At 56.6% G+C, this 26436-nt stretch overlaps 5 protein-coding genes across 5 annotated transcripts; 2 read left to right on the top strand and 3 right to left on the bottom strand.

The window, feature by feature from the left end:
- Nucleotides 1–2376: 2376 nt before the first annotated feature.
- Nucleotides 2377–9421, top strand: CCMA1212_002286 (uncharacterized protein; the record flags this gene model as incomplete). Its single annotated transcript, XM_073699675.1, has 7 exons — nucleotides 2377–2596; nucleotides 3074–3162; nucleotides 3424–3535; nucleotides 3711–4808; nucleotides 4846–7356; nucleotides 8271–8402; nucleotides 8496–9421. 7 exons carry the CDS (start codon nucleotides 2377–2379, stop codon nucleotides 9419–9421), a joined length of 5088 nt encoding a protein of 1695 aa, XP_073562145.1.
- A 102-nt stretch (nucleotides 9422–9523) lies between these two features.
- CCMA1212_002285 (Retinol dehydrogenase 14) lies at nucleotides 9524–10813 on the bottom strand (the record flags this gene model as incomplete). The annotated part of the gene is made up of 5 exons (XM_073699674.1): nucleotides 9524–9765; nucleotides 9832–9909; nucleotides 9985–10111; nucleotides 10195–10652; nucleotides 10720–10813. 5 exons carry the CDS (start codon nucleotides 10811–10813, stop codon nucleotides 9524–9526), a joined length of 999 nt encoding a protein of 332 aa, XP_073562144.1.
- A 1565-nt stretch (nucleotides 10814–12378) lies between these two features.
- CCMA1212_002284 (uncharacterized protein) lies at nucleotides 12379–14950 on the bottom strand (the record flags this gene model as incomplete). The annotated part of the gene is made up of 3 exons (XM_073699673.1): nucleotides 12379–13860; nucleotides 13951–14491; nucleotides 14946–14950. 3 exons carry the CDS (start codon nucleotides 14948–14950, stop codon nucleotides 12379–12381), a joined length of 2028 nt encoding a protein of 675 aa, XP_073562143.1.
- CCMA1212_002283 (uncharacterized protein) lies at nucleotides 14657–15316 on the top strand (the record flags this gene model as incomplete). Its single annotated transcript, XM_073699672.1, has 1 exon — nucleotides 14657–15316. One exon carries the CDS (start codon nucleotides 14657–14659, stop codon nucleotides 15314–15316), a length of 660 nt encoding a protein of 219 aa, XP_073562149.1.
- A 4783-nt stretch (nucleotides 15317–20099) lies between these two features.
- On the bottom strand, nucleotides 20100–26175 carry CCMA1212_002282 (Serine/threonine-protein kinase RIM15; the record flags this gene model as incomplete). The annotated part of the gene is made up of 3 exons (XM_073699671.1): nucleotides 20100–25403; nucleotides 25522–26113; nucleotides 26168–26175. The coding sequence occupies 3 exons, from the start codon at nucleotides 26173–26175 to the stop codon at nucleotides 20100–20102; spliced, it is 5904 nt and encodes a 1967-aa protein (XP_073562148.1).
- Nucleotides 26176–26436: the final 261 nt, after the last annotated feature.

Here is a 26436-nt window from a genome sequence, read left to right as displayed (position 1 = left end):
TTGTTGAGCTGATGATCTTGATTGCCTGTCTGATTGATTGATAGCAAAAGGCCAAGACGAAACGAAAGAGGTGCGGAGCCAGACCCTGTGACTCTTGTTTTGGGGGTGGCTGTCGGGAAGCTTGTGCACCGGCCACCTCGTTTTGGTTCCCTTCCATTCGCCCTGCTCTTGGTGCGCTTGGACGTTGTTTGGACCTTATGCTGCTGTTGTCCTAGTGTCGTCGGATGTATTCCGAGGCGGCTCGTGGTGGTTGGGCTTCTTTTTTTTTCTCGTCTTTTTCCTCTCTCTCTCTGGTTTTCCTCCCTTGCCTCTTTGGCTTGACCGTCCCTCCTCCCCGCTAGGTTCTTCCTTGTTGGACAGTCCTTGGATATTCTCTGCGATTTCCCTTCTTTGACTCTGTCATCTGCCCAAGCAGACGAGTCAGTCATACAAGTATGTACAAGTACGGATACAGTCAGTCCACTTCATCTCCTGTCCACAGTCGCACAAGCACGGAGGAGAGATTCCGTGCCGCGATGCTTGAGGCGGCTGCGTCTCCATGATACATAAGGTAAGGTAGAGGCGAATTGATATCGCTGGTACTTCGTACTCTCCAGTACTTGCCGGCACCTGTTGTGCGGAGTCAGTTCGTTGTACCTCTGCAGTATTCGTGCCATCTTTGGCCATGGCATGGCATGTCCCTCGTGCGCTAGCTTGAGCAGTTGCGCTAGTCCTCTTGCAGCAACGCACTGCTGCTCCGTCGCCCTCAGTCTAACAGGTACTGGTACGAAATGCTATCAGACGGGCAGGACAGCAGGTTGAGCTTCCCGTCAAGCTTGACTAGGCCTGTACAGTGCGGAGACAGCCACATGGCATGCATCCGAGGTCTCAGACACGTTGCAACGGCGGATCGGATGGGCGTCGAACACAGTGCCCCAGTCCCGGGCCTTTTTTCCTGTCTTGTCATGTCCTTGTCTCTCGTCTTTGTCTTGTCTTTGTCTTGTCTTGTTCAACGCTCTCACCCGCACCCGTACCCGCATCCACCCTCACTCCCACACCCCGCGTGAGACATGCCGTCCAGCCCGTCCAGCCCGTCCAGCTCGAAAAAGACCTGGATTACGGAGCCTCTCGGTCTGCAGAAGTGGGTGTGCATCTTGTTCGAGTACGTAACTAGGGAGGTACCGACTACCTACGTATTTCGTCTGCCCGCCATCAGCCCGTGCGCTCTCCCTCGCCGCCGTACCGATACGCGCTGCTGGCCTGCCGAAAGGGCCCCGTGGCCGTTGTGCGCCCGTTGTATGGCGTAGTAGTACAACTAGGTACCAGCGCGGCGCCTAATCGGATGCCGTGCCTGCAAGGCTGCGCCCCACGCGCCTCGCAGCCGGCACCGGGAGCGGTACCTGTACCTGTACCTGTACCTATACGGAGAGGTAGTACCTGTACATCTGCCCACGACGAGAAAGAACGAAAGGAAGCGAAAGGAAGCCGCGAGAGAAAAAAAAAACCGTTGCGCCTTTTGCCAGCCATGCGAAGGCCGTAGCACCCACCTTTTGCAAAAAGGACACACACACACACAACGGAAACCCACCCGCATCGCCCTGTTGATAAAACACCCCCAGCCCGCAATTCCCGCGAAACGGCGCCAATGGACGATGCAGGGGAGGGACGAAGGGGGCAGGCATGGCACAGGCCTGTGGGCGTGCGGTTGGGAAAATGGGGTGGTGGAGGAGGAGGAGGGAGATGCAAGTGAGAAGAATGGTCGGACAGCGAGACCGACAGTAGGCGCGCAGGGGACGAGAGAGACGGACGGACGGCAGAGGAGAGGAGGGAGGGAGAGGGACGAGAAGAGGAGGGAAGAAGGAGGTCAGTCTGATGGAAAAGGGAAAGGGGACAGACGGAGGACCTCGTGCGGTAACGAGCATCGTTGAAGCGAAGAGGAACAAAGAGTGTGTGTCATCATCCATCGCCAGCCGAAAGGGAAAAAAAAGGTCAAGCTGGGCGAGAAAAGAAACGAGGAAAACCGACACGGCTCCGTCATAAAGGACCGGCGGGAATCCTTCGCCAGGGACCAGCAAAAAGGCAACCCGATCGCCTCCATTCCCCGCGAGATTATCCCACGCCCTTGCGCCCATTCTCCCCTCCTCAGCTTGCTGTTTGCCTGCCTGCCCTGCCTTGCCCTGCTCACCGGTTTCGCTCGCATCCACCAGCCCTGCCCTGCCCTGCTTGCCCTGGGCGCGTGCCAGGCTCGGCGTCGACAGCACCTTCTAAGACCGCGATGCCGAACCCCGGCGATGAAGCAGCAAAAGGCAGCACGCAGAGCAGCAGAGCAGAGTTGGGCCAAGCATGGCCAGGAAGAGCAAGGCGATGGCAGGATGCCAAAGCAAAAGCAGCATCAAAATGAGCAAGAGTACTACCCTCACCCCCGCGAGACACCACCATGGCTGGGCATCTCGACTTTTTGACTCTGCCGTCCCCCAGACGGTCGACCAGCAGGGCGAGATCCAGCTCCGACCGACCCCTTGCTGCACGTCTCCCACCGAGGCCTCAAACTGCCCGAATAGCTCGCCATGCTGCGCCACAAACTGCGCGTCCTCCAAGACCGTCGTTGATCTCCACGGTATGTCTCCATGTTTCTCGTCTTCGGTCCGCCCTATCTGCGTCTGTCTCTAGTCTATCTATAGTCTCTGGTCGTCGGAGCTGTCTTGCCCAACTCTTCATGGCTCGCCTGTCCCGTCTCCCCCCAAAGCTCCCACACCTGCACCTCCCACCCCCGTGTGCTGGCTGCATGCGTGTACATGTACGGGCTGGAGCCCCGTGTGTGTGCGTATTCGCAACCCACAGCCTCCCCCCTCAGTAGCTGCTCTGTCTGCTTTCTTCCTTGCCTGTCAACCACCCGCCCCCCTTGCCCTGTCGTCCTGATACAGCCTTGTCCACATTTGAGCCCGGCCTCAATTGGCACACGCTTTGCCCCCTGCCTTGCCCTTTTGCCTTGCCTTGCCTTGCCTTTCCTTACCTCACTGGTTCCTTATTCCTCCATCCATGCCTACAGTACATGCCGTATGGAGTACATGCAGACGCACTTGGACTAAGGTAGACAGAACGGACTGGACAGGACAGGACAGTCCACACCAGACGACACCAGACCAGGCCCAGACAGAAGATAGCCATACAGAAGAGTGCGCCGTACATGCCCTCACATGCTCGTACATACACACTTGCACCTTACGAGCCGTCTCTCGCCTTTTTCTCTTGTGGTCCGGCAACGGAGCCCATGTGCTGACTCGCAAATGTTTTATCAGGCCTGGCGTCGCGCGTAGGGCCCCCCCTTCTTCATGTCCGACATGGAAGAGGCTCGCGCGATTCATCACCGTTGCGAAGGCCTCGAGGCTGCTTTATGTTCGCGATAGTAAGCTGAGACCCTCCTACCGCTACTTGATTAGCTAGCTGCCCATCTCCCGTTCTCCACGCAGCCCGCCGCCGCCGCCACCAACCCGCCTCATGCAAGCCCCCAATTCCACCTGTCGAGAGGATAGTACTGCTACTGTTGCTGCCGCTGGTGCTGCCATTGCTCCATGCTACATCTGCCTTGTACTCCATACCTCCATCGCCAGGTTAGGCCCGAAGAAACAACAAGCCGGGTCCGAGTCTGTTAGGGTTCGCCTCGCCTTGCCGTGCCAGACGCTGACCTGACTCTCACCCTCACTCCTCCTCCCGCCGCTGCTGCCAAGTAGAGCGTGGATGCCGTCGAGCCCCTGAGGAGAGAGCTCTTCGCGATCGGCGCCGCCAGGGTTCGGCTCTTGGCTGGACAAGCATCTGGAGCTCCACGGACGGCCCTGTCCTCCGGGCTCAGCGGGAGCGCGGCAGCAAAAGTTGTGTCCAGCGCTTATCCGCTTCCCTCTCTGAAAGTGCTGGGACGACCGGTGCATCCACTACGTCCTACGGTTTTCCCACCGAGCTTGATCGGAGCAGCCACGTCCGGATGCATGCCTCTCACGCAAAGAGAGACTCGGAGCTCTCTGCCGCCAGCTCGTCGCTGTCAACCTCGTCACTCTTCGCCTCTGGTCACGGCCCCTTCTTCTCCAATGCCTCTGAACCGCTGGGCCCGTCGCCTCTCATGCACCTCCCACGCCCCGCCCTCTCCTCCAAGCTCCCTCCTCTCAGAATCCCGACGCCGTCGACCGAGCGGCGAGACTCCCTCATAACCTACGCCTACTCCAGCCAGCGCTCCGCCGCCCCGAGGAGCGCCGTCGACGCCGATGCCGAACCCCTCCTCCCGCCGCTCAAGAGGAGCAGGGTCGGCAGCTTGCCTCGCCTCCAATCCATCGGAGAGCTCCGTCTCTTTCACGACCAGCAGCCGTGTCTGCGCTGTAAAGCGACCCAGAAGGAGGTGGGAACATGGTTTTCTTTCCTCTCCCGTCTGAATACTGGTGTGTCTCTCTGGGCCTGGACTAACTCGTGCTTCGTCTCCTTGTCGGGAATCCAGTGCGATAGAGGCCAGCCGTGCTCGGCCTGCTCGAACCTGCCATTGATAAGCTCCGAGGACCATTGGGCCGTCGTTGGGTGCTTCCGCGGCTCTCTCAGCGCATTTACCGATTACTTACTGCCAGGTACAAACGATTTGATTTTGCTTCTCCTTGCCTCGAGCCTCCTCTCTCTCTCTCTCCCCCCTCCCCTTTATGCACAGGTCGCCTTTGCTCTAAACTCGTTCCTCTCGGCTCTCACAAAACCGGAGACCTCCAAGATGTCTAACAAGGCCCAAAGGCACTTCTTTCTCACAGGGACAGATCCACACACCCACGTCTTCCACATCACCCACACGACGACAGAATGTAAACGATTATCTACAAAGGACGTGTATCTTCCCAGCGGACATCGCTGATCACGTCATGACCTGCATGGACTATCGGGATGCGTTCTGGTGGTCAGGACAACAATCGTATAGGAGCTTTGATGGACATCGTGAGGCACAACAGCCAACCAGGGATATGGCCGACCGCCCTCCGCCGATTCTCTGCGCCCTGGCCGCTAGCTGGAACTGCCAGGAGACGTCAAGTAGCCCGCTCGAGCTCTTGAGGTATACCGGATACATATGCCCCTCCCGCGAGGTTGAGGAGTCACAGTACCCGGCCTTGTATCATGCGAAAGTGCTGCTCCGAGAAACCGCGTTCTACTGCCTATTGCACCCCAAGCCCGTTATCCAACTGGATCCCAGCTACGGATATCGACCTCCCTCGGACCGCCTGGACTTCACGGGGGAGCACAGCCGCCTTGTCGAGCAGGCCATGGTGGTATTTTTGCAGACCTTTGAGGCGATTGTTTTGCGAAGCTCCCCTCTCCACTCGAAGGAGCGGCTGGCCGTCTTCTACTCCCTGTGTATTTTCAGCATAGTTCGGACTCTGCTCATGGACCTCGCTTCAGTCTCCGTGCTGCCTTATACCGCGTTTCGACATCGACCACTCCTCAGAGACAGTCCTCCTCAGAACACGATAGACAGCGTATACAAGGCCCTTGTCCACCTATTCATCACGGGCGGACCGATGTTGATGGATGGCTCACCCAGCGACGTGCCACAGGAAGACATCCCCGTGTACGAGCTGACGCGGCGCATCATGCGCATGGATACATGGCAAGCCCGGGATATTCGCTCCAGTGCAGATTTCCTCATGAGCTTGGGGAGCGCAAGGACAAAAGACGTGTACGGGTACAACGGCTTCATCCGTCCTTTACAACCAATCGCTACGCCCGGCAGTGATGCTCAGCTATCGACGCCCCAGTCCGTTTCGGCACGTGAGCCGCGCTGGTCATCCGTGGGAAGCTCCGCGTTTCCCCCTCCATCTTCCCACAGGGAAATACTGCTCGGACCGCGTCCGGAGGCGTTGGACGATGCCAACATCAGTCGCGGCACCGTCACGTCGTCCCTCAGTCAGCCGGTCCCAGAACACGTTGGACGTGCCAGAAGACATACGGTTGCGGAAGCACCGACCAACATCAACCCGTCGAGCTCAATTTTTGGAAACCACTTGACGCCCATGAGATATAAGCCGGCCTATCAGAGACCGCCTCTGCGGCGCGTATTCTGTCGCAAGTGTCACGAATACCCCGAAGGATTCCGCGGCGAGCACGAGCTGAGGCGGCATACGGATGCCAAGCACGCAGCGTTGGTCAAGCGATGGGTCTGCTGTGAGCCCGCAGGTCAGGGCCCTGCGGCTCCGCAGCCCGCCATTCCCCTGTCGAGCTGCAAGGCCTGCGTGATGCAGAAGCACTACGGCGCCTACTACAACGCGGCGGCTCACCTCCGCCGAGCTCACTTCAACCCACACCGCGGAGGCAAGGCCAGCGGGGACTGGCCCCCTATGTCACTCCTGAAGGACTGGATGCGGGAAGTGAGACAGTCGGTCGCAGAGGCGGTCGGGGACGCGGACAATGACATGTCGAGCGACGGCGAGGAAGACGAGGAGGTCAAGCAGCCCACTAGGACGGTGCCACTGACGGCCATACCGCCGGCGCCGGTGATGGAGCTCCCGCCCATGCCCATCAACAGCGGACATTTGTCGATGTCGTCTGTCGGCTCGATGACGGTATCGCCGAATGTCATGGAAGAGCCGGTGCCGTGGGAGATGGTGTCCAGGAGCCCTGCTGGTCGACTGGCACCGCCGCCGCCGCCTCCCCCTCCACTGTCGCTGCCGCCCCCGTCATCATCAACTCAGCCGCCGATTCCGCACCACTTACCACGGCCGATCCCGACACCGCCAGCGCCCGAGAATCGTAGCCGATGTCCGTTCCCCGACTGCGGGCGCGTGTTCAAGGACCTCGCAGCTCACATGCTCACGCATCAGGAGGAGAGGCCGGAGAAGTGCCCTATTGAATCGTGCGAATATCACACAAAAGGGTTTGCTCGCAAGTACGACAAGAACCGGCACGCGCTCACTCACTACCGAGGCACCATGGTCTGCCCATTCTGTCCCGGTGTCGGCTCAGCGTACGCAAAGGCGTTCAACCGAGCCGACGTGTTCAAGCGCCACCTTGCCGCGGCCCATCAAGTCGAGCAGGCGCCTCTGCATAGCCATACGACCAACAGAGGCGGTCGGCTCATCACGCTGTCTGCAAACTCGGGGGCCAGCGCCATCTGCTCCATCTGCAACAACCGCTTTGCAGCGCCACAGGACTTTTACGAACATCTGGACGACTGCGTGCTGAGCGTCATTGTCCCGGCGGGAACCCGAGCGGCCATGGAAACGAATAACGATGCTAACGACGACGAGAAGAAGACAATAAGAGGAGGATCAGCCGGAGCCGGAGGAGCTGGCACAGCCGGAGAACGAACAGCTGGGAATGGAAATGGAAATGGAAATGGAAATGGGACAGGGAACGGAAACGGTACGGGAACAGGAACAGGGTCCATTGACGGTACACAGGGAATGATTTATATAAGAAGAGCGAAAAAGTCTTCCCGGATGGAATAAGGAATAAGCTCTTGCTTTGTTCATTTTATTTTCAACTTTCTCTTCTTCTCTCTTCTTCTCTTGTCTATTCTGGTCATGTCATTGTTTTTGTCGTTTGACTTGGTGTTCTCTCTTTCCCCGTTGTATCCTCTTTCATAGGTTTCCTTGGAGAGATTTTTCATATCAACTCTGCCTCGTCCCTTCGGACAGAGGCACAGAAGCGGCATTTTTCCTTTTTCATTGTTCTGTTTCCGACGGGTATACGCCGCACGTCACCAGCATGTCTACATACCCAACCCTCACGAGTGCAGATTTCATTTCATGTCATGGGATATTGCGAGCGAATGTAAATACACGAATCATAGCGTAGCGATGCTCATTGTTGACTTTTTGGAGGCTTGGGCCGGATGGAACGAGAGCGAGTTGTCGTTGAGGCTGAGATTTGTAGGCGTGAAGCGTGACTGACGAGCAGCGGAGTGACGTACAGAACATGGATATGGGCAGAGGCTGACGAGGCATTCTATCTGTAGCTCAACTTGATCTGTCTGTATACTCTGCACGTACGTATGTATGCATGTCGAATTATGGAAACGACTGCAGCATCGCCAGGATGCAGTTGATACTGTCGATACTGTACGGCTTACACGGGGGCTGCGGAGCGGATTTAGGTGGGACCCGGGCCGGACTTAAACCTGTCCGTAAGAACGACGACGCGCCAACGATCCGCAACTACAAGAAACAGCATCTCGACGGCTTTCCGCAAGGCTCGTTTTGTTTCGTGCATTGTGCGGCATCGCAGCAAGATGATGAAACATCACGAGGCTATGCTTTAGAGCTTCATCAACACAGCGTCTGATCTTGGGAGTGCACGGAACACCATGCCAGAAGCCGCGAGTGCGGAGGTGGAACGGGAGGGAGAAGAGGTGTCGAGTGCGGCTGGGCGGCGGAGGTTGCAGAATCGGCTGAACCAGCGAGCCAGTCGTAAGTGGCAATGCCCTGGCGCGATGATGTTGATTGATAATCACGATTGAGTGAATGCGTGAGATGAAGTGGGAGCTGATAAAGGGGATACAGGCCAGCGGAAGAGAGAGTCGCAAAAGGGGCAGCAACAGGACAAGAAGAAGCGGCAGTTTAGCAAATGGGTCTTTTACGTCGATCCAAGGAACGGCAAGACGCAGCAAGACGGACAGCGTCCGGATCAGGATCACCACCAGCATCAGCATCAATACCGGCTGGCCCAATCGCACCCGGCGTCGCTCACCGAAGCATGGAAAGAAGCCTCTGCCGACTCGGCCACAGCCGCCGCCGTCGTCAACTGCAGCCCCTTTGACGCCGACATCGCAGACGTCACGGACATGTTCCTGTCCAAAGAGTACCAGAACAAGGTCTTCCGCTTCTTCTGCACCATGACGGCCGAGGACCGCGCCGTCTTCTTCCGGCGGCTGCACGAGCTGGTGTCTCGCCACGTTGCGCAGCATACGCTGGACAGCCAGCTGCTGCTGTCCGTCATGCAGTTCAACGTCATTCGGGCCGTGGTCGTGAACGCGAGATGGCTCGGGCTGCCGATGGAGAGGATGGGCGAGGACATCATCTCGCCTTTTTACGTCGGTAGTGGTAGCCTGCCTGCTTTGCCTCCTGCGGCGGGCGGTCAGCAGCATGTGCCGCTGGCTTTGCGGCCGACTGCGCTGCAGAGGCAGGTCGCGCATCACCCCTGGATCGACCTCTGTCCGCAGCCGTCGCTGCGGGACGCGCTCCTGAGGCGGCTGCACGAGCTCGACGAGGACGAGTTCTGCCACCACATGTTTCTACAGAGCCACATGTCGGACGACGGCATGATTGGAATGGTGGTGTGGGGGGAGGCGTGGGATCCCGCGTCGTACGAGATGTCGGCCACCATGGTGCGCAAGTGGCCGTGGCTGGCGGACGAGTGCCCGGACATTATTCGGACGACCAACTACTGGCGGGCGACGAGGCGGGAGAGGCCGCTGAGGATTTCATGATGCAAAGATGTCTTGTTTTTTTCCCTGGATTTCTATCGACGGAAAAAGTATAACTGATGCTGATGAGAGAAAGATGAGCATGGCTAAGGGGGACATGAGTGTCTAGATGGCAAAGGGCTCCCCGATGAGTTTCTCGCTAAGCTCCCACAGCTTGACCCAGTTCTCGCGGTTCAAGATCCAGGACGTCAACTGCTCGTCGGCCACCGCGTTACGAGACAGGAAAGCTCCGCTGGCGTCCTCAATGGTCGGGTCGACCATGGCGGTGATGAGCGTCGAGGCCCCCTCGGAGGCGCCTGTGAAGGGAGGCATGTGATATGGGCGGCCGTCATAGTCCCGCAGGACGGCTGCAGAAACAGTCAGCAGGGAGAAGAAGAAGATGATGATGATGATGAGAGAATAAGGAGGCTTACGGTCGGCCGACTTGCTCATCTCCTGGATCTGATCGAGAAACTCGCCGGTAAAGTTGCGCTGCAGCCCCGATGCAACCGCTGTCAGAGTTGAAACATCAACGTTAGTCGCCATCCCGCAGTGTTCAGCTCTCACATTCATCGCAGGATACATACCGCCCGGGTCGACGCTAAAGACGCGAATGTTTTCTCCCTTGAGCTTCTCAGCCAGGAACTTGGCAAAAACAGCTCTCGCAGCATTCGACTGACCGTATGCGCCGATGGCGTCATACGTCTTGCCGTCCTGTGCAGCGGCAGCATGTCAGCATGTCTTGCGGAATACAACATGTATCATATGGATAGTCCACTGGCGGGTTATAGACGAACGTTATAGTTGACATCGTCAAAGTTGACTGAACCCGACCGCACAGCCGAGCTAGCACAAATGACAATCGACGACCCTGGCCCCGCCGCCCGAACTTTGGGCAGCAGCTCCTTGACGAGCAGGAAGTTGGCCAGGTAGTTGACGGCAAACTGCAGCTCGGCGCCGTCGACCGTCTTCTGGTACGGCGGCACCATGACGCCCGCCACGGCAACCAGGTGGTCGATCTTTGGCACGTCGTCGCCGAGCTCGCGGGCGGCCCTCCGGACGTCGGCCAGGGAGGCGAGGTCGAGCTTGAGGAAGCGCACGGCGACGTCCGGGTGCTTGGCCTTGATCTTGGAGACGACGGGCTCGACGCGGGACTCGGAGCGGGCGGTGACGATGAGGAGGGAGGGCTTGGCGGCGCTGAGCTGGAGGGCGAGCTCGCCTGCGATGGAGTCGTTGGCGACGCCTGTGATGAGGACTGGGCGGTGTTGGTACATGTTACAAGTTGGTGTGAGAGAGGGAAGAGGGGGGGGAGAGAAACGTACTCGTCTTGCCGGCGAGGGACTCTCCGTATCTGCCGAGGACGAACTCGGAGGAGAGGATGACTTGGTTCCCCCAGTTGGCTTTTGCGTTGGACATTTTCAGGGCTTTTTGCTGTGAAGGATATGGAAGAAGGCAATGGAGAAGGCACCGAATGAGAAGGCTAAGAAGAGACGATGGAGAGGATGGCTTGAGTTGTTGAAGGACCGAAGACGAGTCCATCATGAAGATATATATACCCAAACGAACCGTCCATAACCGACTTACACGCAACTACGCAACAACCTCCCAACTATACAGTCCGTCCTCTCCGTTCCAAAAGAGGCTAGCAACAAAGTCATCAAGTGAGAACCTCTGCCAGTACCAACCGGAGACGGGGTTAACGAAAACTCCTTTTTCTTTCTAGTGACTTTATTCATTTTCTTCGTACGCGTCTGTCACTGAGCTCTTTCATAATAGGGGAGAAACCAAGGTGGCAAGGTCAAAAACGAAAAACGAAATGTCGTCCGAATCTCCGTTGCGCCAAAAAGCCGTATTTCCAGATTTGGTTAGTTTGGCTGTCATCAAACCTGAATCAAGCCTCCATGAATTTTTTTTGCCCTTCTAGGAGGGACCAATTCAATCAGACAGCAGATAACCAAATTCAAAATTCACAATTCACATAACCGTATCAAAAACACTGCCCCGAAAGAACAAAATACAAAAAAGAAAGGAGGCGAACAAAAAGATGCACATTTCACAACGGGGAATTCATGCCTGTAACCTTTCCTTGTAAAGCACCCCCCCACCCCCCTTTACCACGCCAAAGGGATATCACGGTAGTAGTTGTTCTTGAGAGTGATAGCGGGAAAAAAACAAACAAGATATCGGGGTATCAGGATCGTCAAAGCCTGCGTCCTGTACAAAGTAACAAGACTATTGTTATGTTCGAGACATAGAAGAGCTTTGCCTTTCCTGGTGGNCATCCGCCACGAGCTTCGCAGTTTAAGCCGCTTTCGACGACCGAAAGACAGATATATATATATATATATAGCCATTAATCATCATCAAGATGGGACATACTTGACTCGTCATCAATTTCGACATGTTGACAGAGTTGGTGTTTGCTCTCTCCAGCCATTTCTCTGATCCCCCTTGAGCCTCTGTATGTTAATATGCACTGCACCTCCAAAGACAGCACGTGGCAGTCAACAAAGGGGTCCCAAGAATTCGACAGTCATCACTTCGGCCCGAACCTTCCATCTTGGGACTCATCACGAGCCGAATGTCAAGTCACTAAAGTTAAGGGCACTCAAACGCTGCTGTAAAAATATCGTCATATATACTTTTATTCATACCATAGCCGCTATCAGCTATCCTCCCTCTATCGGGCAATGTCGTCGGGGAATCATGACATCCAACAACGCGGATACGCCGAGCATCGTGCGCATCCGTCATTCAATCCACGCTTCGCAAGTGATACAAGCCGCTTCCTCAGGCACCGCCTCATTCATTGGTATAACGGGAGAGAAAAGAGACCAAACCCATCCCTCAAGCAAAACTCCCCGATGCAAATTCCGCAAACAAAATCATCATGTAATAAAAAAGGTGTAGTACAAACATTCGTCAGGACGAGAAGAATGAGCAATGCAGAGGGGAAATGTGTGCAAGGTTAGCTCCCAGATTTACTCGGAAGAAGCCTCGTCAGTAACAGATTTCTCATGCAAGACACCGTTGGAACGCGGCGCACGAGGACTGGAGCGCATGAAGAAGTTGTGGATCTCGGGAGAGAACTCGCCATCTTCGGGCATGCCACTGGCATTACCCTCCGTCTCCTTAGGTCCGCGAGCAGCCTGAACAGCCTCCCACTCGGCCCGCATGTCCTCAATCTTCGCCTTCCAGTCCAGCTGGGGATCGTAGGACTTGCTAGCGCCACGGAAGCGCTCCCACATAGACAGGTGGTGGGGGTGGACGGCAACGCCGTGGTACTCTTCAGCCTTGCCGTCTCGGATGTAGCGCCATCGTCGCTCCTGCTCCTTGAGGTCGAGGCCGGTGGTGTCGGGCAGGAAAAGCCAGGTGAGGAACATGCCAGCAAGGCCGAACCAGGGGACGACGTAGAATCGGGTCTGGATGTCGATGTAGTTGTAGAGGATCGAGGCGAGCAGGGCACCAGCCTTGCCGAGACAGGCGGAGAAGCCGTGGGCGGTGGCACGGATGGGGGTGGGGAACACCTCGCCGGCGATGAGGAAGGTGACCGAGTTGGGGCCAAACTGGTTGAAGAAGGACGACAGGAAGTACATGGCCTGGAAGGCGTGGATGCCGGCGGGGCTGGTGTAGTACTCGTACTTGAACGCGGGGATAACAAACATGAGGAAGCACATGAAGAAGCCAACCTGCTGCATCCACTTGCGGCCGTAGAGCTTGTTATCGATGAGGAAGGAGGCGGAGTAGTAGCCGGCCAGGGAGACGACAATGTTGACCAAGCTCCAGGACCAGGTGGTCAGGAGGGAGTTGGGGTTGTCGGAGATGACCTTGATGAACTGGCCCTGGAAGAGCTTGTTGCCGTAGAAGAAGACGTCGTTGCAGAACCAGGTGCCGGCGGTGGCGAGCAGGCGGCCACCAAAGTGGGTGAAGCACGACTTGAGGGCCGTGACATCGTAGCCGGTAACGCTGGTGCGGCTCTTGGCTTCGGCGAGCTGCTTGGAGGCGTGGGGCATCTTCCAGGTTCTGTAGTAGACGAGCCACAGGGTGCCGATGGCGGGGAAGGCAAAGGACAGGCGGAAGGTGAACTGAGCGGCCTCCTTGCTGTACGGCGGGCCACCCTTGCCGCTGTTGAAGATGACGAGCAGGACAATGAGCAGGACCTGGTTGACAAACTGGCCCCAGCCCTGCATCAGGAAGGCCATGGTGACACGGCGGCCACGGTGCAGACGATCCTCCTTGGTCGACAGCTTGCCGGCAGTAACGGCGCTCTCAAGGGAGGAAGTGGCAGTGATGGGATACTCGCCGCCGACACCGAGAGAGTAGAAGAACAGAGACCAGGCGTAGCAGATAACCCAGCCCTGGAGACTCATGCCCCAGCTGGCGGTGAGCATGAGAAGACCAATGAACATGACAATGGCATCCTGAATGAGACCCCAGCGACGGCCAATCCAATCACCAATGACCTGCAAAATGGGTTAGCGTCTTGCGTTCCTGCTGCTGCTGCTGCTGCTGCTGCTGCTGCTGCTCCAACCGGCTGATGTGAGAGCACTTACACCAACAATGACCTGGCCAATCATGATGCCCACGACTTCCAGATATGTCACACTGGCAACCCAGTTGGCGTCGCAGACGGTAGGCTTGGAGCCCCAGCACTCGGGCCAGACCTGGCTGAAGAGAGGCGCCAGGTTACCAATGGAAAAGAGGACATATCCCTCCAGACCAAGGCCGGCACCGGGGATGACGGCATGGCGGAAGTACCACGAGACGGGGGATAGAGGATCCTTCTTCATCATGGACCAGATGGTGCTCAGCTCTTCTTTGGCGGCTTGTCGGTCGACAGCCGAGACGAACTTGACGCGCTGGGCAAAGGGCAGGTCGGCCCAGTAGGTGCCGTCCGAGGTGTAACTGTCGTCGGGCCGGGTGACATGGCTAAAGACGCGGCGCTCATCACCGTCCAGCGGGTAGTCGTCGCGGTCGTCGCCGTCGCCATGGGGGCCGTGGGGGATGGGAATCTCGCCGGGTATCAGGCCGCCCAGGCCGTGATGCTCATGGGCGACGGGAGCCGGCTTCTCACTGGCCATGATGGTCGCGACGCTGCTCGTAGCACGAGCGAGTTATGCAATGCACAGTAGAGATATTCTCGAAAATTGTGCTGCTGCTGCTGCTGCTACCACCAGAGGTATGTGATTGGCGGGAGAGTCTGGAATTTGCGGGGGAAAATGTCCAAGGGAGGGAGGGAGGACGGTGCCCTAGCCAGGGATGGAGGTGTCGCTTCGGCCGTTTCCACCACACCAGCAACCAAACACACTTGGACAGCAAGCGTGGATGAGGATGAGGATGGAGGAGAAGAGAAAGAAGAAAAGGGATGAAGACGAAGGGCCGCAGTTGCTGTATTTGTTTGTCGCAGTCGCCTCGCGCTTCGTCACCCTTGCCGGATGGTATCGGTCAAGCTGGAAGCTAAAGAGTCGCGAAAAACGCACCTTTTGCTGGAGCATTGAACATCCGCCACGAGCTTCGCAGTTTAAGCCGCTTTCGACGACCGAAAGACAGCATTTCAACGGCCAGTCAGAGCTCGAGAATCAGCATCGTGGGCAGGCCGTGGACTTCGAGTGGCTTCGGCCGGGGGGGCGGATTCGCCTGGCCCAGCTGCTCCATTCCGTTGCCCGCCTCGTGGTTCCTTGGGGGCTCCCCACAAGCTGCCCACACAACTTTGTCCAGCCTGCGACCCGCTCGCTGGCATCCCTCGCCGTCGGCCTCTCTGTCTTGCTAGGCGGCCCAGGACCCGTTAAAAAGGTGCAACCTGACAACCTGGTCGGTCGTAGCGGACAAGTCCCAGGGTCCAGACGGTGCTTCGTCCTCGCCGAGGCAACAGGCGCACAGTTGCGAATCTGGAAGAATGGACGTTGCGACTCGCAGTAGCAGAGGGGGAACGCCATGGCGCGAAGCCATCGCAGTCTTTCGCCGCCACCATCTCGAATCTGTCTGTTAGGCCGTTGTGGCGCTCTTGATTCGTCGTAGTTTCGAGAAGGTTTTTTTTTTTGGCATACGGAGCAGGGTGGCCTGTAGCTGGTGCTACTGAATTTTTTCCGATTCCCCCCCCCCGGTTGCTCGCCCTTTGTTGGCTTGTTGAGCAAGATCTGCTGAGAAAATCGGGCCATGATGACCCTCGCCTCTCGTCTATGATGGCGCTGCAAGGGCATGAATTGGCCACCTAGTTCTAGGTACTCGTATGCAGGCCATCCATCCATTCGGTCAGGGTTCCTGTTTGCCTGTTGCCTGTCTACAGTACAGTACATACATAGACGCCGGACATACGAACCTTGTTTTCCTCGGTGGCCTTTTTGGCATCCCCTAGCAGTTGGTGTGCCATCCTGTTGAAGCCTCGGTCAACCGAAGCGCAAGGGCCTCCCGCTGATGGGCAGACAGGCCCTAATCGTTCACGCAAAGTGACAATGCGACGAGTGAGGGTGCATGAATTCTGCGCCGGCGGGGAAACCTGATGATCCTGGCTGTAGCCATTTGAACAGGTACGGTGACAACAACGAGAGGGGGGAAAGGAGAGAGAGAGACAACACAACCCCCACCTGGTTTGCTGTACAGACGTGCAGTTGGTTTGGATTGGTGGTTTGTTGGTCTGGTCTGGTTTGTGTGCACACCTTGGCGTCCGGCCTCTCCTCCCTTTTCCTTCTCTAGAGAATTCTGGAACCAGTGCACAGAAGCTTTACAGTACACTTACAGCGGTCTGCAGAGCCCTTCAGCGCCCTTCAGCGCTCTTCGGTGCCCCATTGGCGAGACGCACGGCTCTGGTCAGCATCTTAAGCGTCCCTTGGGCAATACGAAGGTGCGCAGAGGGCAGGGGCGTGGTGCAGCGTGCCTTCCCGGTTGGCGCTGCTGCTGCTGCTGCTGCTGCTGCTGCTGCATCCGGATAGGACGGCAAGAACGGCCACCCAGACAGACAAGATGCGTGCCGATCTTGCCCAAAACTACAGGGTCCCCGCCAAACAAAGAAGAAGGCGCATGGGCAGCTCCTGGAATTGAAAGAGAACGCCTCACAGGAAGCCAAAACCACCTGAAATGAGGCTCTGGATTGCTTCTTTTCCTGTTGCGCTTCGCGATGCTTCTTTCCCATCGCATCGCATGTCGTCCAGTCGAGGTCGGCAGTTGCGACCTATCGCAGGCCGGATGATCTTGGCGACCGCTCTTGTGCGTCAGGCAATCCACCTTTGCCAAGCACGAACCAACCGAAGCGGGAAAGCTGTCGCGTGAGTCAAGAGCTGGCAAAGAGTCGAGACTTCTCTCTCGGTGCTACTCGGGTCGTAGTGGGAAAGTGCGCCGCGATGGGCCGCACATGCAAGTGAAAGGGGTGACGAGGAGAACGTCAGCAACACCAAAACCACACAGGAAGATACCTACCACCTATACGGGTAATGTAAAAGGCAACGTGTCGAGCTGATGCAATAGAATACAAACAATCTGGTATCAGACCAAGTATGGAGTAGGTATTGAGCGACAATATCCGTCATGTACCTCAAAGATGCACCGAGGGTCCTAGAGTGCGGCGCTACTCTCCACACGCAAGTACCGAGTACAAGCGCTGCAAAACTTTTCACCGCGCCCTTCTGAGCAGATTCTGCACTTCGGACACAACTCGGGAAGTACCGAAGACCTGTGATGGACAGGATTTTAGGTTGGATGGCAATTTCGTTTTCTCGGCCTCGCCCGCGTGCCTCGTGCCTTTTGCCTCTTGCTCCTTGTCCAATCAATGGAAAACGTGCAATGCCCATGCGTGAGGCTGACCGAAGATCGATCTTGAAGCGATGGTCCCTTGCAAGTGATGACAGTGCTGCGACATTGACGGAGATTCGCTCTCCAGTATCTCCCCGGCAGCACTTTGTGATGATGATGATCCCTGCTCAGGTGGGAGAGATGCACTCCAGGGTGAGGAACGAATGGTGACCACGAGCAATACGAGAACCGCTCAGAGCAGCTCATTGCATCATACGCCATGTCGCAGAAGAGAAAGGAAAAAAAAAAAAAAAATGAACGACGCAAAGTCAAATCAAGCTCGAGCCCTCGTCAGGCGATGGCGCTTCCCTGCAGTTGACTTTCCGGCCCGCGCTTGTCTCGCCAGGATGATTTTGCTCAGATCATTGCATCAGCTAACGAGAGCACGTGTCTACGGCAGAAACAACAACAGGGAATCAACCGAGAATTACAAGGGGAGTGGAAAAACTTGGACTTGGACGGCCCGCCGGATAGTACATAGACGTCTGACAGAGCCGACGCCACTGCCACAGAACGGCCGAAAGCCTCCCTTATTATGTCACTATAGTCAAGGAGCAAGCATGGAGATTCGTCTCGTGTTGATGATGCTCGATTGAAACTCCGTGGCGGCAGCCTCGTCAATGGATCGAGAGACTCCCGGCGCTGTTTGACAGACGTCGGCCTTTTGCAATCTCGATGATCTTCTTTCAGCTTGCTTTGGTGTTTGCGCCAATCCGCGATCTTCGCCAATGAAGCAATGGACGCATGAAGCTGAACTATAGACCTGTGTTAGCTCCCCAGTATTGCTTCATGATCATCATGCAAGCCTAGCCGAATATCACGAGTTACCCTGGAGAGTCCTTGAGACCGTCATTCAGCTTTCGTTCCATCGCCCAACGACTTGATGTCACACCTCCTTGCATCTTGCACTTACATCACCGCACATCATCCGCAAACTATCCAACCAGACCTCCGCTTGGAACCATTACCCCAGACACGCATCACGGGCCCCAGAAAAAGCCTCCATGGCGTAGTAGAGACAGACGATGTCAATAAGCGAATCGACCACCAAGCCACAACTCCTCATACTAACATGCAACCGTTCACCGAGCAAGCCAAAGCCTAAAGTATATATCTATCCGCTGCGACAGCCACAGACGCAACGGGTTTCTTCACCCAGCCGCTGTCGCCACCATAGGCAATGCCTCTTTGCGACGGACGAACAAATCACTGAGTCTGTGGAATGCCTTCCGTCTCAGGCAGCTGATTCGGCCGCTGTTCTCGAAGGGTAGGGACTTGTTGCGTTCATTCAGATGTGCATGATGCTTCAAGTGCTCCGAGTCTGTGACCTTTTGTGGTGAGAATGATGTACTATTTCGACCTTGTAAACCCTTCACAAGTCAACCCCCCCCCCAAACACCCCTTGTTCAATGACTTTACAATGCTCCGTGGTAACACGACATAACGTAACAGTGTCCGGACTTTATGTCCACATGGAGCTCAACTCCAGTCATCTACCGCCTCCTTACTGACCAGGTAGAGGGCCGAAAACGAGCCTTTAACAACCTAGCCAAAGGAGTGATAAATAGTAATCGAGGGCAACCACGCAAAAAGTCAGGAGGAAGAAAAGTTATAAGCCAAAGCAAACTGCCCATCCAAACACAACAAAAATGCTCAGAAAAGGCCTTCTTCCCGTGGCCATCCCACCCTCTGCAATCCTTGGCAAGTATCGCGGAGCTCCTGGGATGACCTGCCAAGGTGAAGAAACTTCCGGTTTCCTTGAAGAAGTCGTCAAAGTCCAGCCCCCCTCCCCAAACCCTCTCGTATGTTTCCCCTAACAAACTATCTAAATCAATGAGCCAAGAAAAAGTAGAAAGCTCATCTTCTTCTATGGAGAAATACCTCCGCACTTCTGCCAACTGAGTTCATAATCCGTGGTGAGATGGAATACCCTTGCGCAGGAACTGCGTTGGACTTGCATATTAGAGCTCAACTTTGTCTCATAATGTAGAGTCACTTATAGAACAACTCATATAAAGAAACTTCAATGAGCTCAATTGAGATATCTACCAAGAGCTTTCCCCATCAACCAGGAAACAGCGCACAAAGATGTAGAATAGGTTCAATCCAAGTTAGACATCTGACTATTCCCACAACATCAAGATACATCCTCCCAACCTAGAAGTTCTCCATTCCTCCAGCCCCCTACACCTGATACTTCACCTATCCCTCCCTTCCACCATCCTTTCTCAACATCTTCACAATGGACCAAATCTCCACACGATAACCACAAGCAAGGGCAAGACAGAGCAAAACGTACAAAGTAAAAAAACACTCATGATAGATAGCTAAGTACTCTTCATTCCCAGCCGTCCAACCCTCTTCTATATGTACAAACACACCGCCGCACTACCAAAGATGAAACTATAGGCCATGACAAACCCTAGCAGGTCGAACCGTCAAAACCACCCGAATGACAGAAGCCGTCTTTCGTTGCTCCCTCTACAAAACAGATGTTCATGAGAAGAACGGAAAACAGCAAAGGCTCGTTTGTATGGGTTCGTCCGCTCCGTTTTCACCCGTCATCCACCGCCCCTTCATCTGCCACCTTGTTACCTGCTAAATATGCTTTCGCTCTGATCATCTCGAGTCGTCATGTCCCATTAAACGCCTCGCTGCTGTTTTCGTACAAAAGAAAAAGACCCAAGAACATCTGGGTTTCACTCGTTCCCGAGCAAAGAATATGTTGTAAGTGCACAAAAAAGCGGCTTCAAAATTGGAATATTTTCCCCATCTGGCATGCCAGGAAACAATGAAGAGAAGATGAGCGGGCCAAACAGAATGTAAAAAAAAAAAAGGGGGGGGGATTGAGCATCATAAATGAGTGAGTGGGAGGCGAAAAAGCGTGCAAAATAAAGGCACGACTATCTCGACATGCCTATTTTCCCAAGGCCCTTGGTGTTGGCTCTTGTTCTTCGTCCAGCTGAATTCTCACCAATGAATTCCCGCTTTCAGTCCGACCAGAGCTTGACCCGGCTCCGGGCGGTCTTGGGGTTGCCTCTGTGCTTCCAGGGCCCAGGAAATCGTCATCCCCGGGACCGGCCGCTTCGATCCTACCCGGCGTGCTATGCACCGCCGCAATATCTGCATCAACCAACTGCCTCTCCAGCTCAAGCGCAGGTGTCGTCGCTACCTGCGTGACGGCTTCCGAGGTGCTGTCAGAAAATGTGACACTGTCGTGGCTGTCCGCTCGCATCATCTCAATGCCGAGCTTGGAGCTCGGCAACGTGCCCTTCCCAGCCACGGCCTTGCTCCCTCGCCTCAGATGCAGGTCTCTCCTGCCATCGGGCTCTTCGTCTTCGTCATCCGCCGACTCTGTACCCTCCGAAGGCTTCTTTTCAAAGATATCTTGTCTGACTTTGAGTCGGTTATCCAAGCCCCGTGACATGGCCTCGAGGTGCGCCGGCGCCGACTGCTGGCACAGGAGCAATGGAATGCTCTTTGGAGAAGGATCAAATCCCGAAGTCGCGTCCATATCAGTGATTCCAAGGCCGCCGCTGTCTTCCCAGTCCCCGGTTGCCTTGCGGCTGATGACGACCGGGATCTCATCCGTAGTGTAAGACTCCGAGTCACCAAACATGCTAGATGTGATGGAATCCTCCCGGCTTGACACCATTGCCGATCCCTGGCGGCCCGTGAAGGCGGATATGCTCGACGTTGGGCTATCGTCCATGGGACGTGGGTGCGCTCTTCTTACGTTGAGCGGGACGGCTTGCGACATGGACGATATGGCTGGCCTGTGCGGGGACTCGGGCTGCCACTGGCAGAGGCTCCGAAGCACCTCCGTCAGCTTCGAAGAGCTGATGGGCTTCTCAATCAGGGAGTCAAAGTAGTGCGGTGCCTGCAGCTCCTTCAGGTAGGCCGTAATGGCTACGATTGGCGTGTGAGAGTTGGCGTTCTTGGTCTCTCGAATCATACGGGCCACGTCGGCGCCGTTGATCTGCGGAAGCCTGTATTCGAGAAAGATGATGTCGAACTTGATCTCGCTCATCGAGTACCGCACTGCTTCCGAGCCATTAGCCACGGAGATGGTGCGACAGCGTAGCTTCTCGAGCAGTTTCTCCATCACCATTCGAGACACGGGATGGTCTTCACATATCAGCACATCCAGGGGTCGGAACGTCGGCCCGTTGTCAAAGGCGATCTGAGAGAGCCGTCGGGAGCTTTGCCGACGCCTCTGGACTCTCAGTAGAGCATTGTGCTTGTCCCCTTCATTGTCAGATGACGAAGGGGACATGTCAAATACCTGACTCCGGCGATTCCGGTGATGATGAGAGAGCATGTCCGTCGCCACGGGGCTGGCTTCCTGCGACCCCACGGTCAAGGACCTCGACCGGCTCGTTGAAGATGTGCTTCCCTGTCGAGCAGGCGTTGCCATTACCTTTCCGGGCGACAACGCCAACGGAGGTGGCACCGTGCTTCCTGCACGGGGCTTGACCGGCGAGGCAGCCGCCGATGTTGCCGCTCTCTGCAAGCTGGGAGGAACCTTTGGAATCTCAAAGGCGGCATTGGGTTGCAATGAAGAGGAGGTCGATTGGTACGACAGGCTGGACGAGTTGCTCGATGCCTTTCTACGGCCATCGGGCTGCATCTGTCCGGCCGTAAACGAAACCAACAAAGGAGAGGACGGTTGCGAAGGCTGGTTGACCTGTGACATGCGATTGGGAGAAGCGTTTGCGAGGCTCAGACCGGACGGCGATTGCGGGCGACCCTTTGCGTTAGACAGCGTTCTCTGAACATGGGTCGCTACCACGGGGCTGCCTTCGAGGGACTGAGCCGGGGACGGCATTCCGCCAAGTCCTCCGGGACTAACGGACGACTGCTTGCTCTGGGCTGCCAGGGCCTCCGCTCGAAGCTTCTGGATCACGTCCTTGTTCGCCTTTTCCAGCACGGGGAGGTTCTTGAAAGAGAAGCTGCCGAAGTCATCGGCGGCGATTGGCTCGCTCAGCCTCCGTGACTTGAGGTCTCGCACGTGAGGGGGAATGTGAAGCGGCATCAGCTTTCTCCCCGCCGAATTCACCTGCGAGCGGACTCGCGAAAGCGCGTCGTGTGGTCTGTCTGCGTAGTCGTTGGATCCGGTTGTAGACGACTGCGGCGACATTTGGTCCTCCATCTCTTCCACGAACGATTGAAGGACGGCGCCTCTCGAATCAAAGTACTCGGTATCTTCGGGGTTCTCCGGCTGGGGAACAAACTGGGCCTCGTCTTCTAGCAGGGTGTCCCAGTTGACGCCTTTGAACCAAGGGTGGCTTCGAATCTCTTCACCACCAGAGCCATACTTCTCTTCGCGATTCGCCCCCAAGCGCTGGTGGGGGTCCATGCACAGCAGCTTGTTGATCAGATCCTTGGCCTCGTCAGACACGGGCTCACACTCTGCTGGATCTGGCCATTGAATTCTACGCGCCAGGATGTTCTCAAACACCTGCTCGGCTTCGCTGGCATGGAACGGCGGGATCCCGTACAAGAACTCAAACATGATGCATCCGACAGACCACCAATCGCTCGTCTCGTCCTGTTTGTCACCCTTGATCGTTTCCGGCGCGAGGTAGTCCGGGGTTCCGACAAAGCGACGATTTGTGTCCTCAGGATCGAACAGGGCCATGGGCGGCGGCATCATGTTTGGCGGAGGGAGAGAGTTCCGGCCATGGCTGTCCATGCTGGACCGGGTGGTCGACTGATACGGCGTCAGGTCTGGTGAGCCGTGAATCACGGCATCCTCGTCCATCAACATCCTGGCGCTCGGCGGCTGAGAGCCGGCCTCGGAGTCCTGGATGGAGAAGGCCGTGAGCATGCGGCTCAGTGTTTCGCTCCCACCACTGTCGCTTCGATGGCTGTTCGAAATGCGGCGTGGGTCGGACTGAGCAGGCCCAAGACTAAAGTACGATGGCTGTCCTATACTGCCGACGTCTGGCGTCATCTGGGGGGTTGCACCGGGGGAATGCGACGGAATGTCGAGTGAAGTCGAACGTGATGATGCCATGGACGTCGAACGAGCGAACGGTCCCTGCTTGAGCAGGTCGGGCGTGGAATCCGCGTGATCATTGTTCAGAGCTCTCTTCTGGCGACCTACTAAGCCCATTCGTGAGAGTCCGAAATCAGTCAGCTTCAAATGGCCCTTTTGATCAATCAATAAGTTGTCCGGCTTGAGGTCGCGGTGGATGACGCCTCGCTCATGAAGATGTTCAACCCCCATGACAACCTCTGCGATATACTTCTTGACCCAGTCCTCGGGAAGGCCACCCAGCACCTTGATGAGAGAGGCACAGTCACCTCCGTTGAGATACTCCATAACAAGGTACAGATAGTCCTTGCTAGAAAACGTCCAGTACAGCTTCGCAACGAAATCGCTTTGCCCCTGCCACATCATGATGGCACGCTCGGCCTTGACATTGCCGACCTGATTCTTGGCAACCATGTCCGCCTTCTTCAACACCTTGATGGCGAAGTACTCCCCCGTAGATTTCTTCTTGGAGAGATAGACGCTGCCGAAAGCACCCTTGCTGATGGGCTTGATGATCTCGAAATCTTTGATCGACGGCTGCGACGACCTTGGCTGCGGCGGCGGTTGGCTGTTGGCATTGAGACGCGGAGACGGCGGCGGCTTCATTACAAAGTCGGATACGGCAGCGGAAGACTGCCTTCTGTGGTGCCTAGATGGATGGGTAATAGGCGAGCTGAATTCGCTGCTGGGAAACATGGGCGATGCCTCTGGGGACGCAATGTTCTCGTGCGCTTGGGGCAATACCCGAGCCTTGATCCTGAGAGGAGAGGACGGCTGCGTCATCATCCGCGACGGAGATTCCTGCCGTCGAGGAGAAGCCGTATCTGGGATCACCAAGCTCCGCCTATGCCTCCTGGAGCTCGCTGCGCGTCTGAGGTCACCAAACTCGGAAATGGGCGACTCGGTCCTGTTGTGCCCTCGCGAGGCTACCGACGAAGACCGCAGGCTTCCCTCACTTTCGCCGATCTCGCTCTCGACCGGGAGAGTCGACCCTCGACGCGAATCTCGAGACTGGCTCAAGATGCTCAGCCCTCCGGGATGAGATCGGGGAGTTGGGCATTCTCTAGGACTGCTAGACCTAGTGGAACCCACAAATGATGTCGGGCGAGAGCGTCCAAGTCCCCCAGACATGTCGACCTGACGAAGCGCCGCAGCCAAAGCAGAGGGGCTAGTCATGGTGTGCTCAAATTGCTCGTCACCACCGCGGCTCTGAGGCTCTTCCGCTTCGCTCCTCACTTCGACATCCTCCGTGTACGGTATCTGCGACTCATCGAGTTCGTCCTCGGTGGAATCGCTGTAACGGCCCTCGGCGATGCGAGCGGCTTTCCTGGTAGCCTCATCAACCAAGTCTTGCACAAGAACTGCGAACTCGATGCGGATCCGTTCCGCATATTCAATGATTTGCCGATGGCGAAAGACGGCATCCACCTTGGCTCGAGCCACCTTTTCAGTGTCCTCACATAGCAAGGCCAGGCCTTGTTCTTGCTCGAGCGTGTTGGAGCTTGGCGACTGCCACTGGAGCACCTGTGAGATTCTCGATTCTGACTGAGGCGACTGGGTACGCAGTTCCCAGTGACCCTGCTGGGAAGAGCTCTCCTTGATGCCCGGGCAGCTGATTTCGATGGCGGTGTCGCACAGATCGAGGAGGAGCTCAACGATGCGTGCCTGTGGCCGACGGATGGCGAACGAGCGGGCCCTGGAGTGTCCAAAACTGCCGGGTCTTTCGCGCGAGCGAGTGAGCGATGTTCCCGGGGACGACTGTGCAGAGGGGGGAGGCCCAATTGGCTGCCCCTTGTATTCGGCCACTGGGAGATTGGGCGAGTCGCCGCCACTCAACGATCGGCTCTTGCGTGTTTCCAAAGCGTCGAGGACCTTGACGATGTGATTCCTATGTTCGCTCAGGTTCTCCTGAGCCATCTGCACTTCCATTTCGGCATGGTGTTCCTGCAGACACAGGTCCGTGTGCTTTTCGAACCACCAGGGCGGGATCTGACGCTCGCAAATGCGGCAGAGGACCGGCGGCGGGAGTTCTGGCTCTTGTCCGTCTTCGCCTGCAGCTTCAGCTATGCGGGTGAGGATGCCGGCAAGGATTTCGGCTCCCGATCCCAGGGAGTCGACAATCACAGCGGGGAGGTCGATTTGCACTTCGTGGGGTATCCATGGACGGATCATCCACATTGTCTAGAGCATCCACCAGTTAGTAAACCAAGAGAGCAAAGCCAAGGAGTAGCAGCAGCACTCCTCGAGGTCTCTCCCTTCGCTCTTTTGTTCATCTGCTCAACGTCAGAAGAGCACTTACATGGCTTTCGCCGCCCGACGCAGGGTCGTACACCATGATACCCTGTGCCTCGAGGTCGGCCACCTCCGTCGGTAAGGCCTGAGATGGGTCGAGAGGCTGAAGGCTCTCCAGCGAGCGTAACTTGGACAGGGGGCCCAAGGCGACAGAGAAGCGGACCCTGTGGCTCTTGGAGTCATCCCGCTTCATCGACTCGACCACATCGGTGAAGATGTTCTTATTCTCGCCGACTATCAGGTCGGAAATGGGGATGCCCTCGACGGACTCGGACGGCGTGCCCACGACATCGGTCCACGAAGGGCTCACCCACTTGATGGTGCCGTCGAGGTTGAGATAGGCAATCGCATTCAGCGTCTGCTCGGCAGCCTCTCGCAGTTCCTCGCGCTCCTCCCGGATGTCCTGGCTGATGGACCGTTCCATGGCCGTGGCCTGCTGGGCACGCAGCGACGAGACGGCCGGCGGGGCCAGCGAGGCGACGGCGGGAGAGGACGGCTTGTCCATGGCGGGCGAGGAGGAGGCAGCGCCGCCGCTGCTGAGGCGCCCGAGGTGCGGAGGGGACGGTGGCCGCGGCTGACGGCGGTGACGGCGGGGGGAGCTGGAGTTTTGTTCGGTCGAGAGACTCAGGGTCTGGCGAGGCGGCCAGAGCTACAGACCCATGGAGGTCGGATACATGACTGAAGACGGCCGGCTAAGGGTCACAGCAGTCGCTCTGATTCCGCTCTTTCGGTTTCTCGCTCTCTCGATTCTCGCTCCGTCGGTGGCGTGGCTTCGTGCACTCCGGCAGCAGGCAGGCCTGGCAGGGTGCCACGGCGAGGGGAAAAGCCCTGGAACTTGGGGAAGCAGAAAGAAGAAAAAAAAAAAAAAAAACAGGATGCCCTGCAGGCGAATACCCACGGCCCAGGCGGACGCAGCAGCCAG

Source organism: Trichoderma ghanense (genome assembly GCF_004382785.1).
Source record: "Trichoderma ghanense strain CCMA-1212 chromosome Unknown scaffold_1, whole genome shotgun sequence".
NCBI classification, from domain to species: domain Eukaryota; kingdom Fungi; phylum Ascomycota; class Sordariomycetes; order Hypocreales; family Hypocreaceae; genus Trichoderma; species Trichoderma ghanense.
This window is presented reverse-complemented; position numbering and strand designations above follow the sequence as displayed.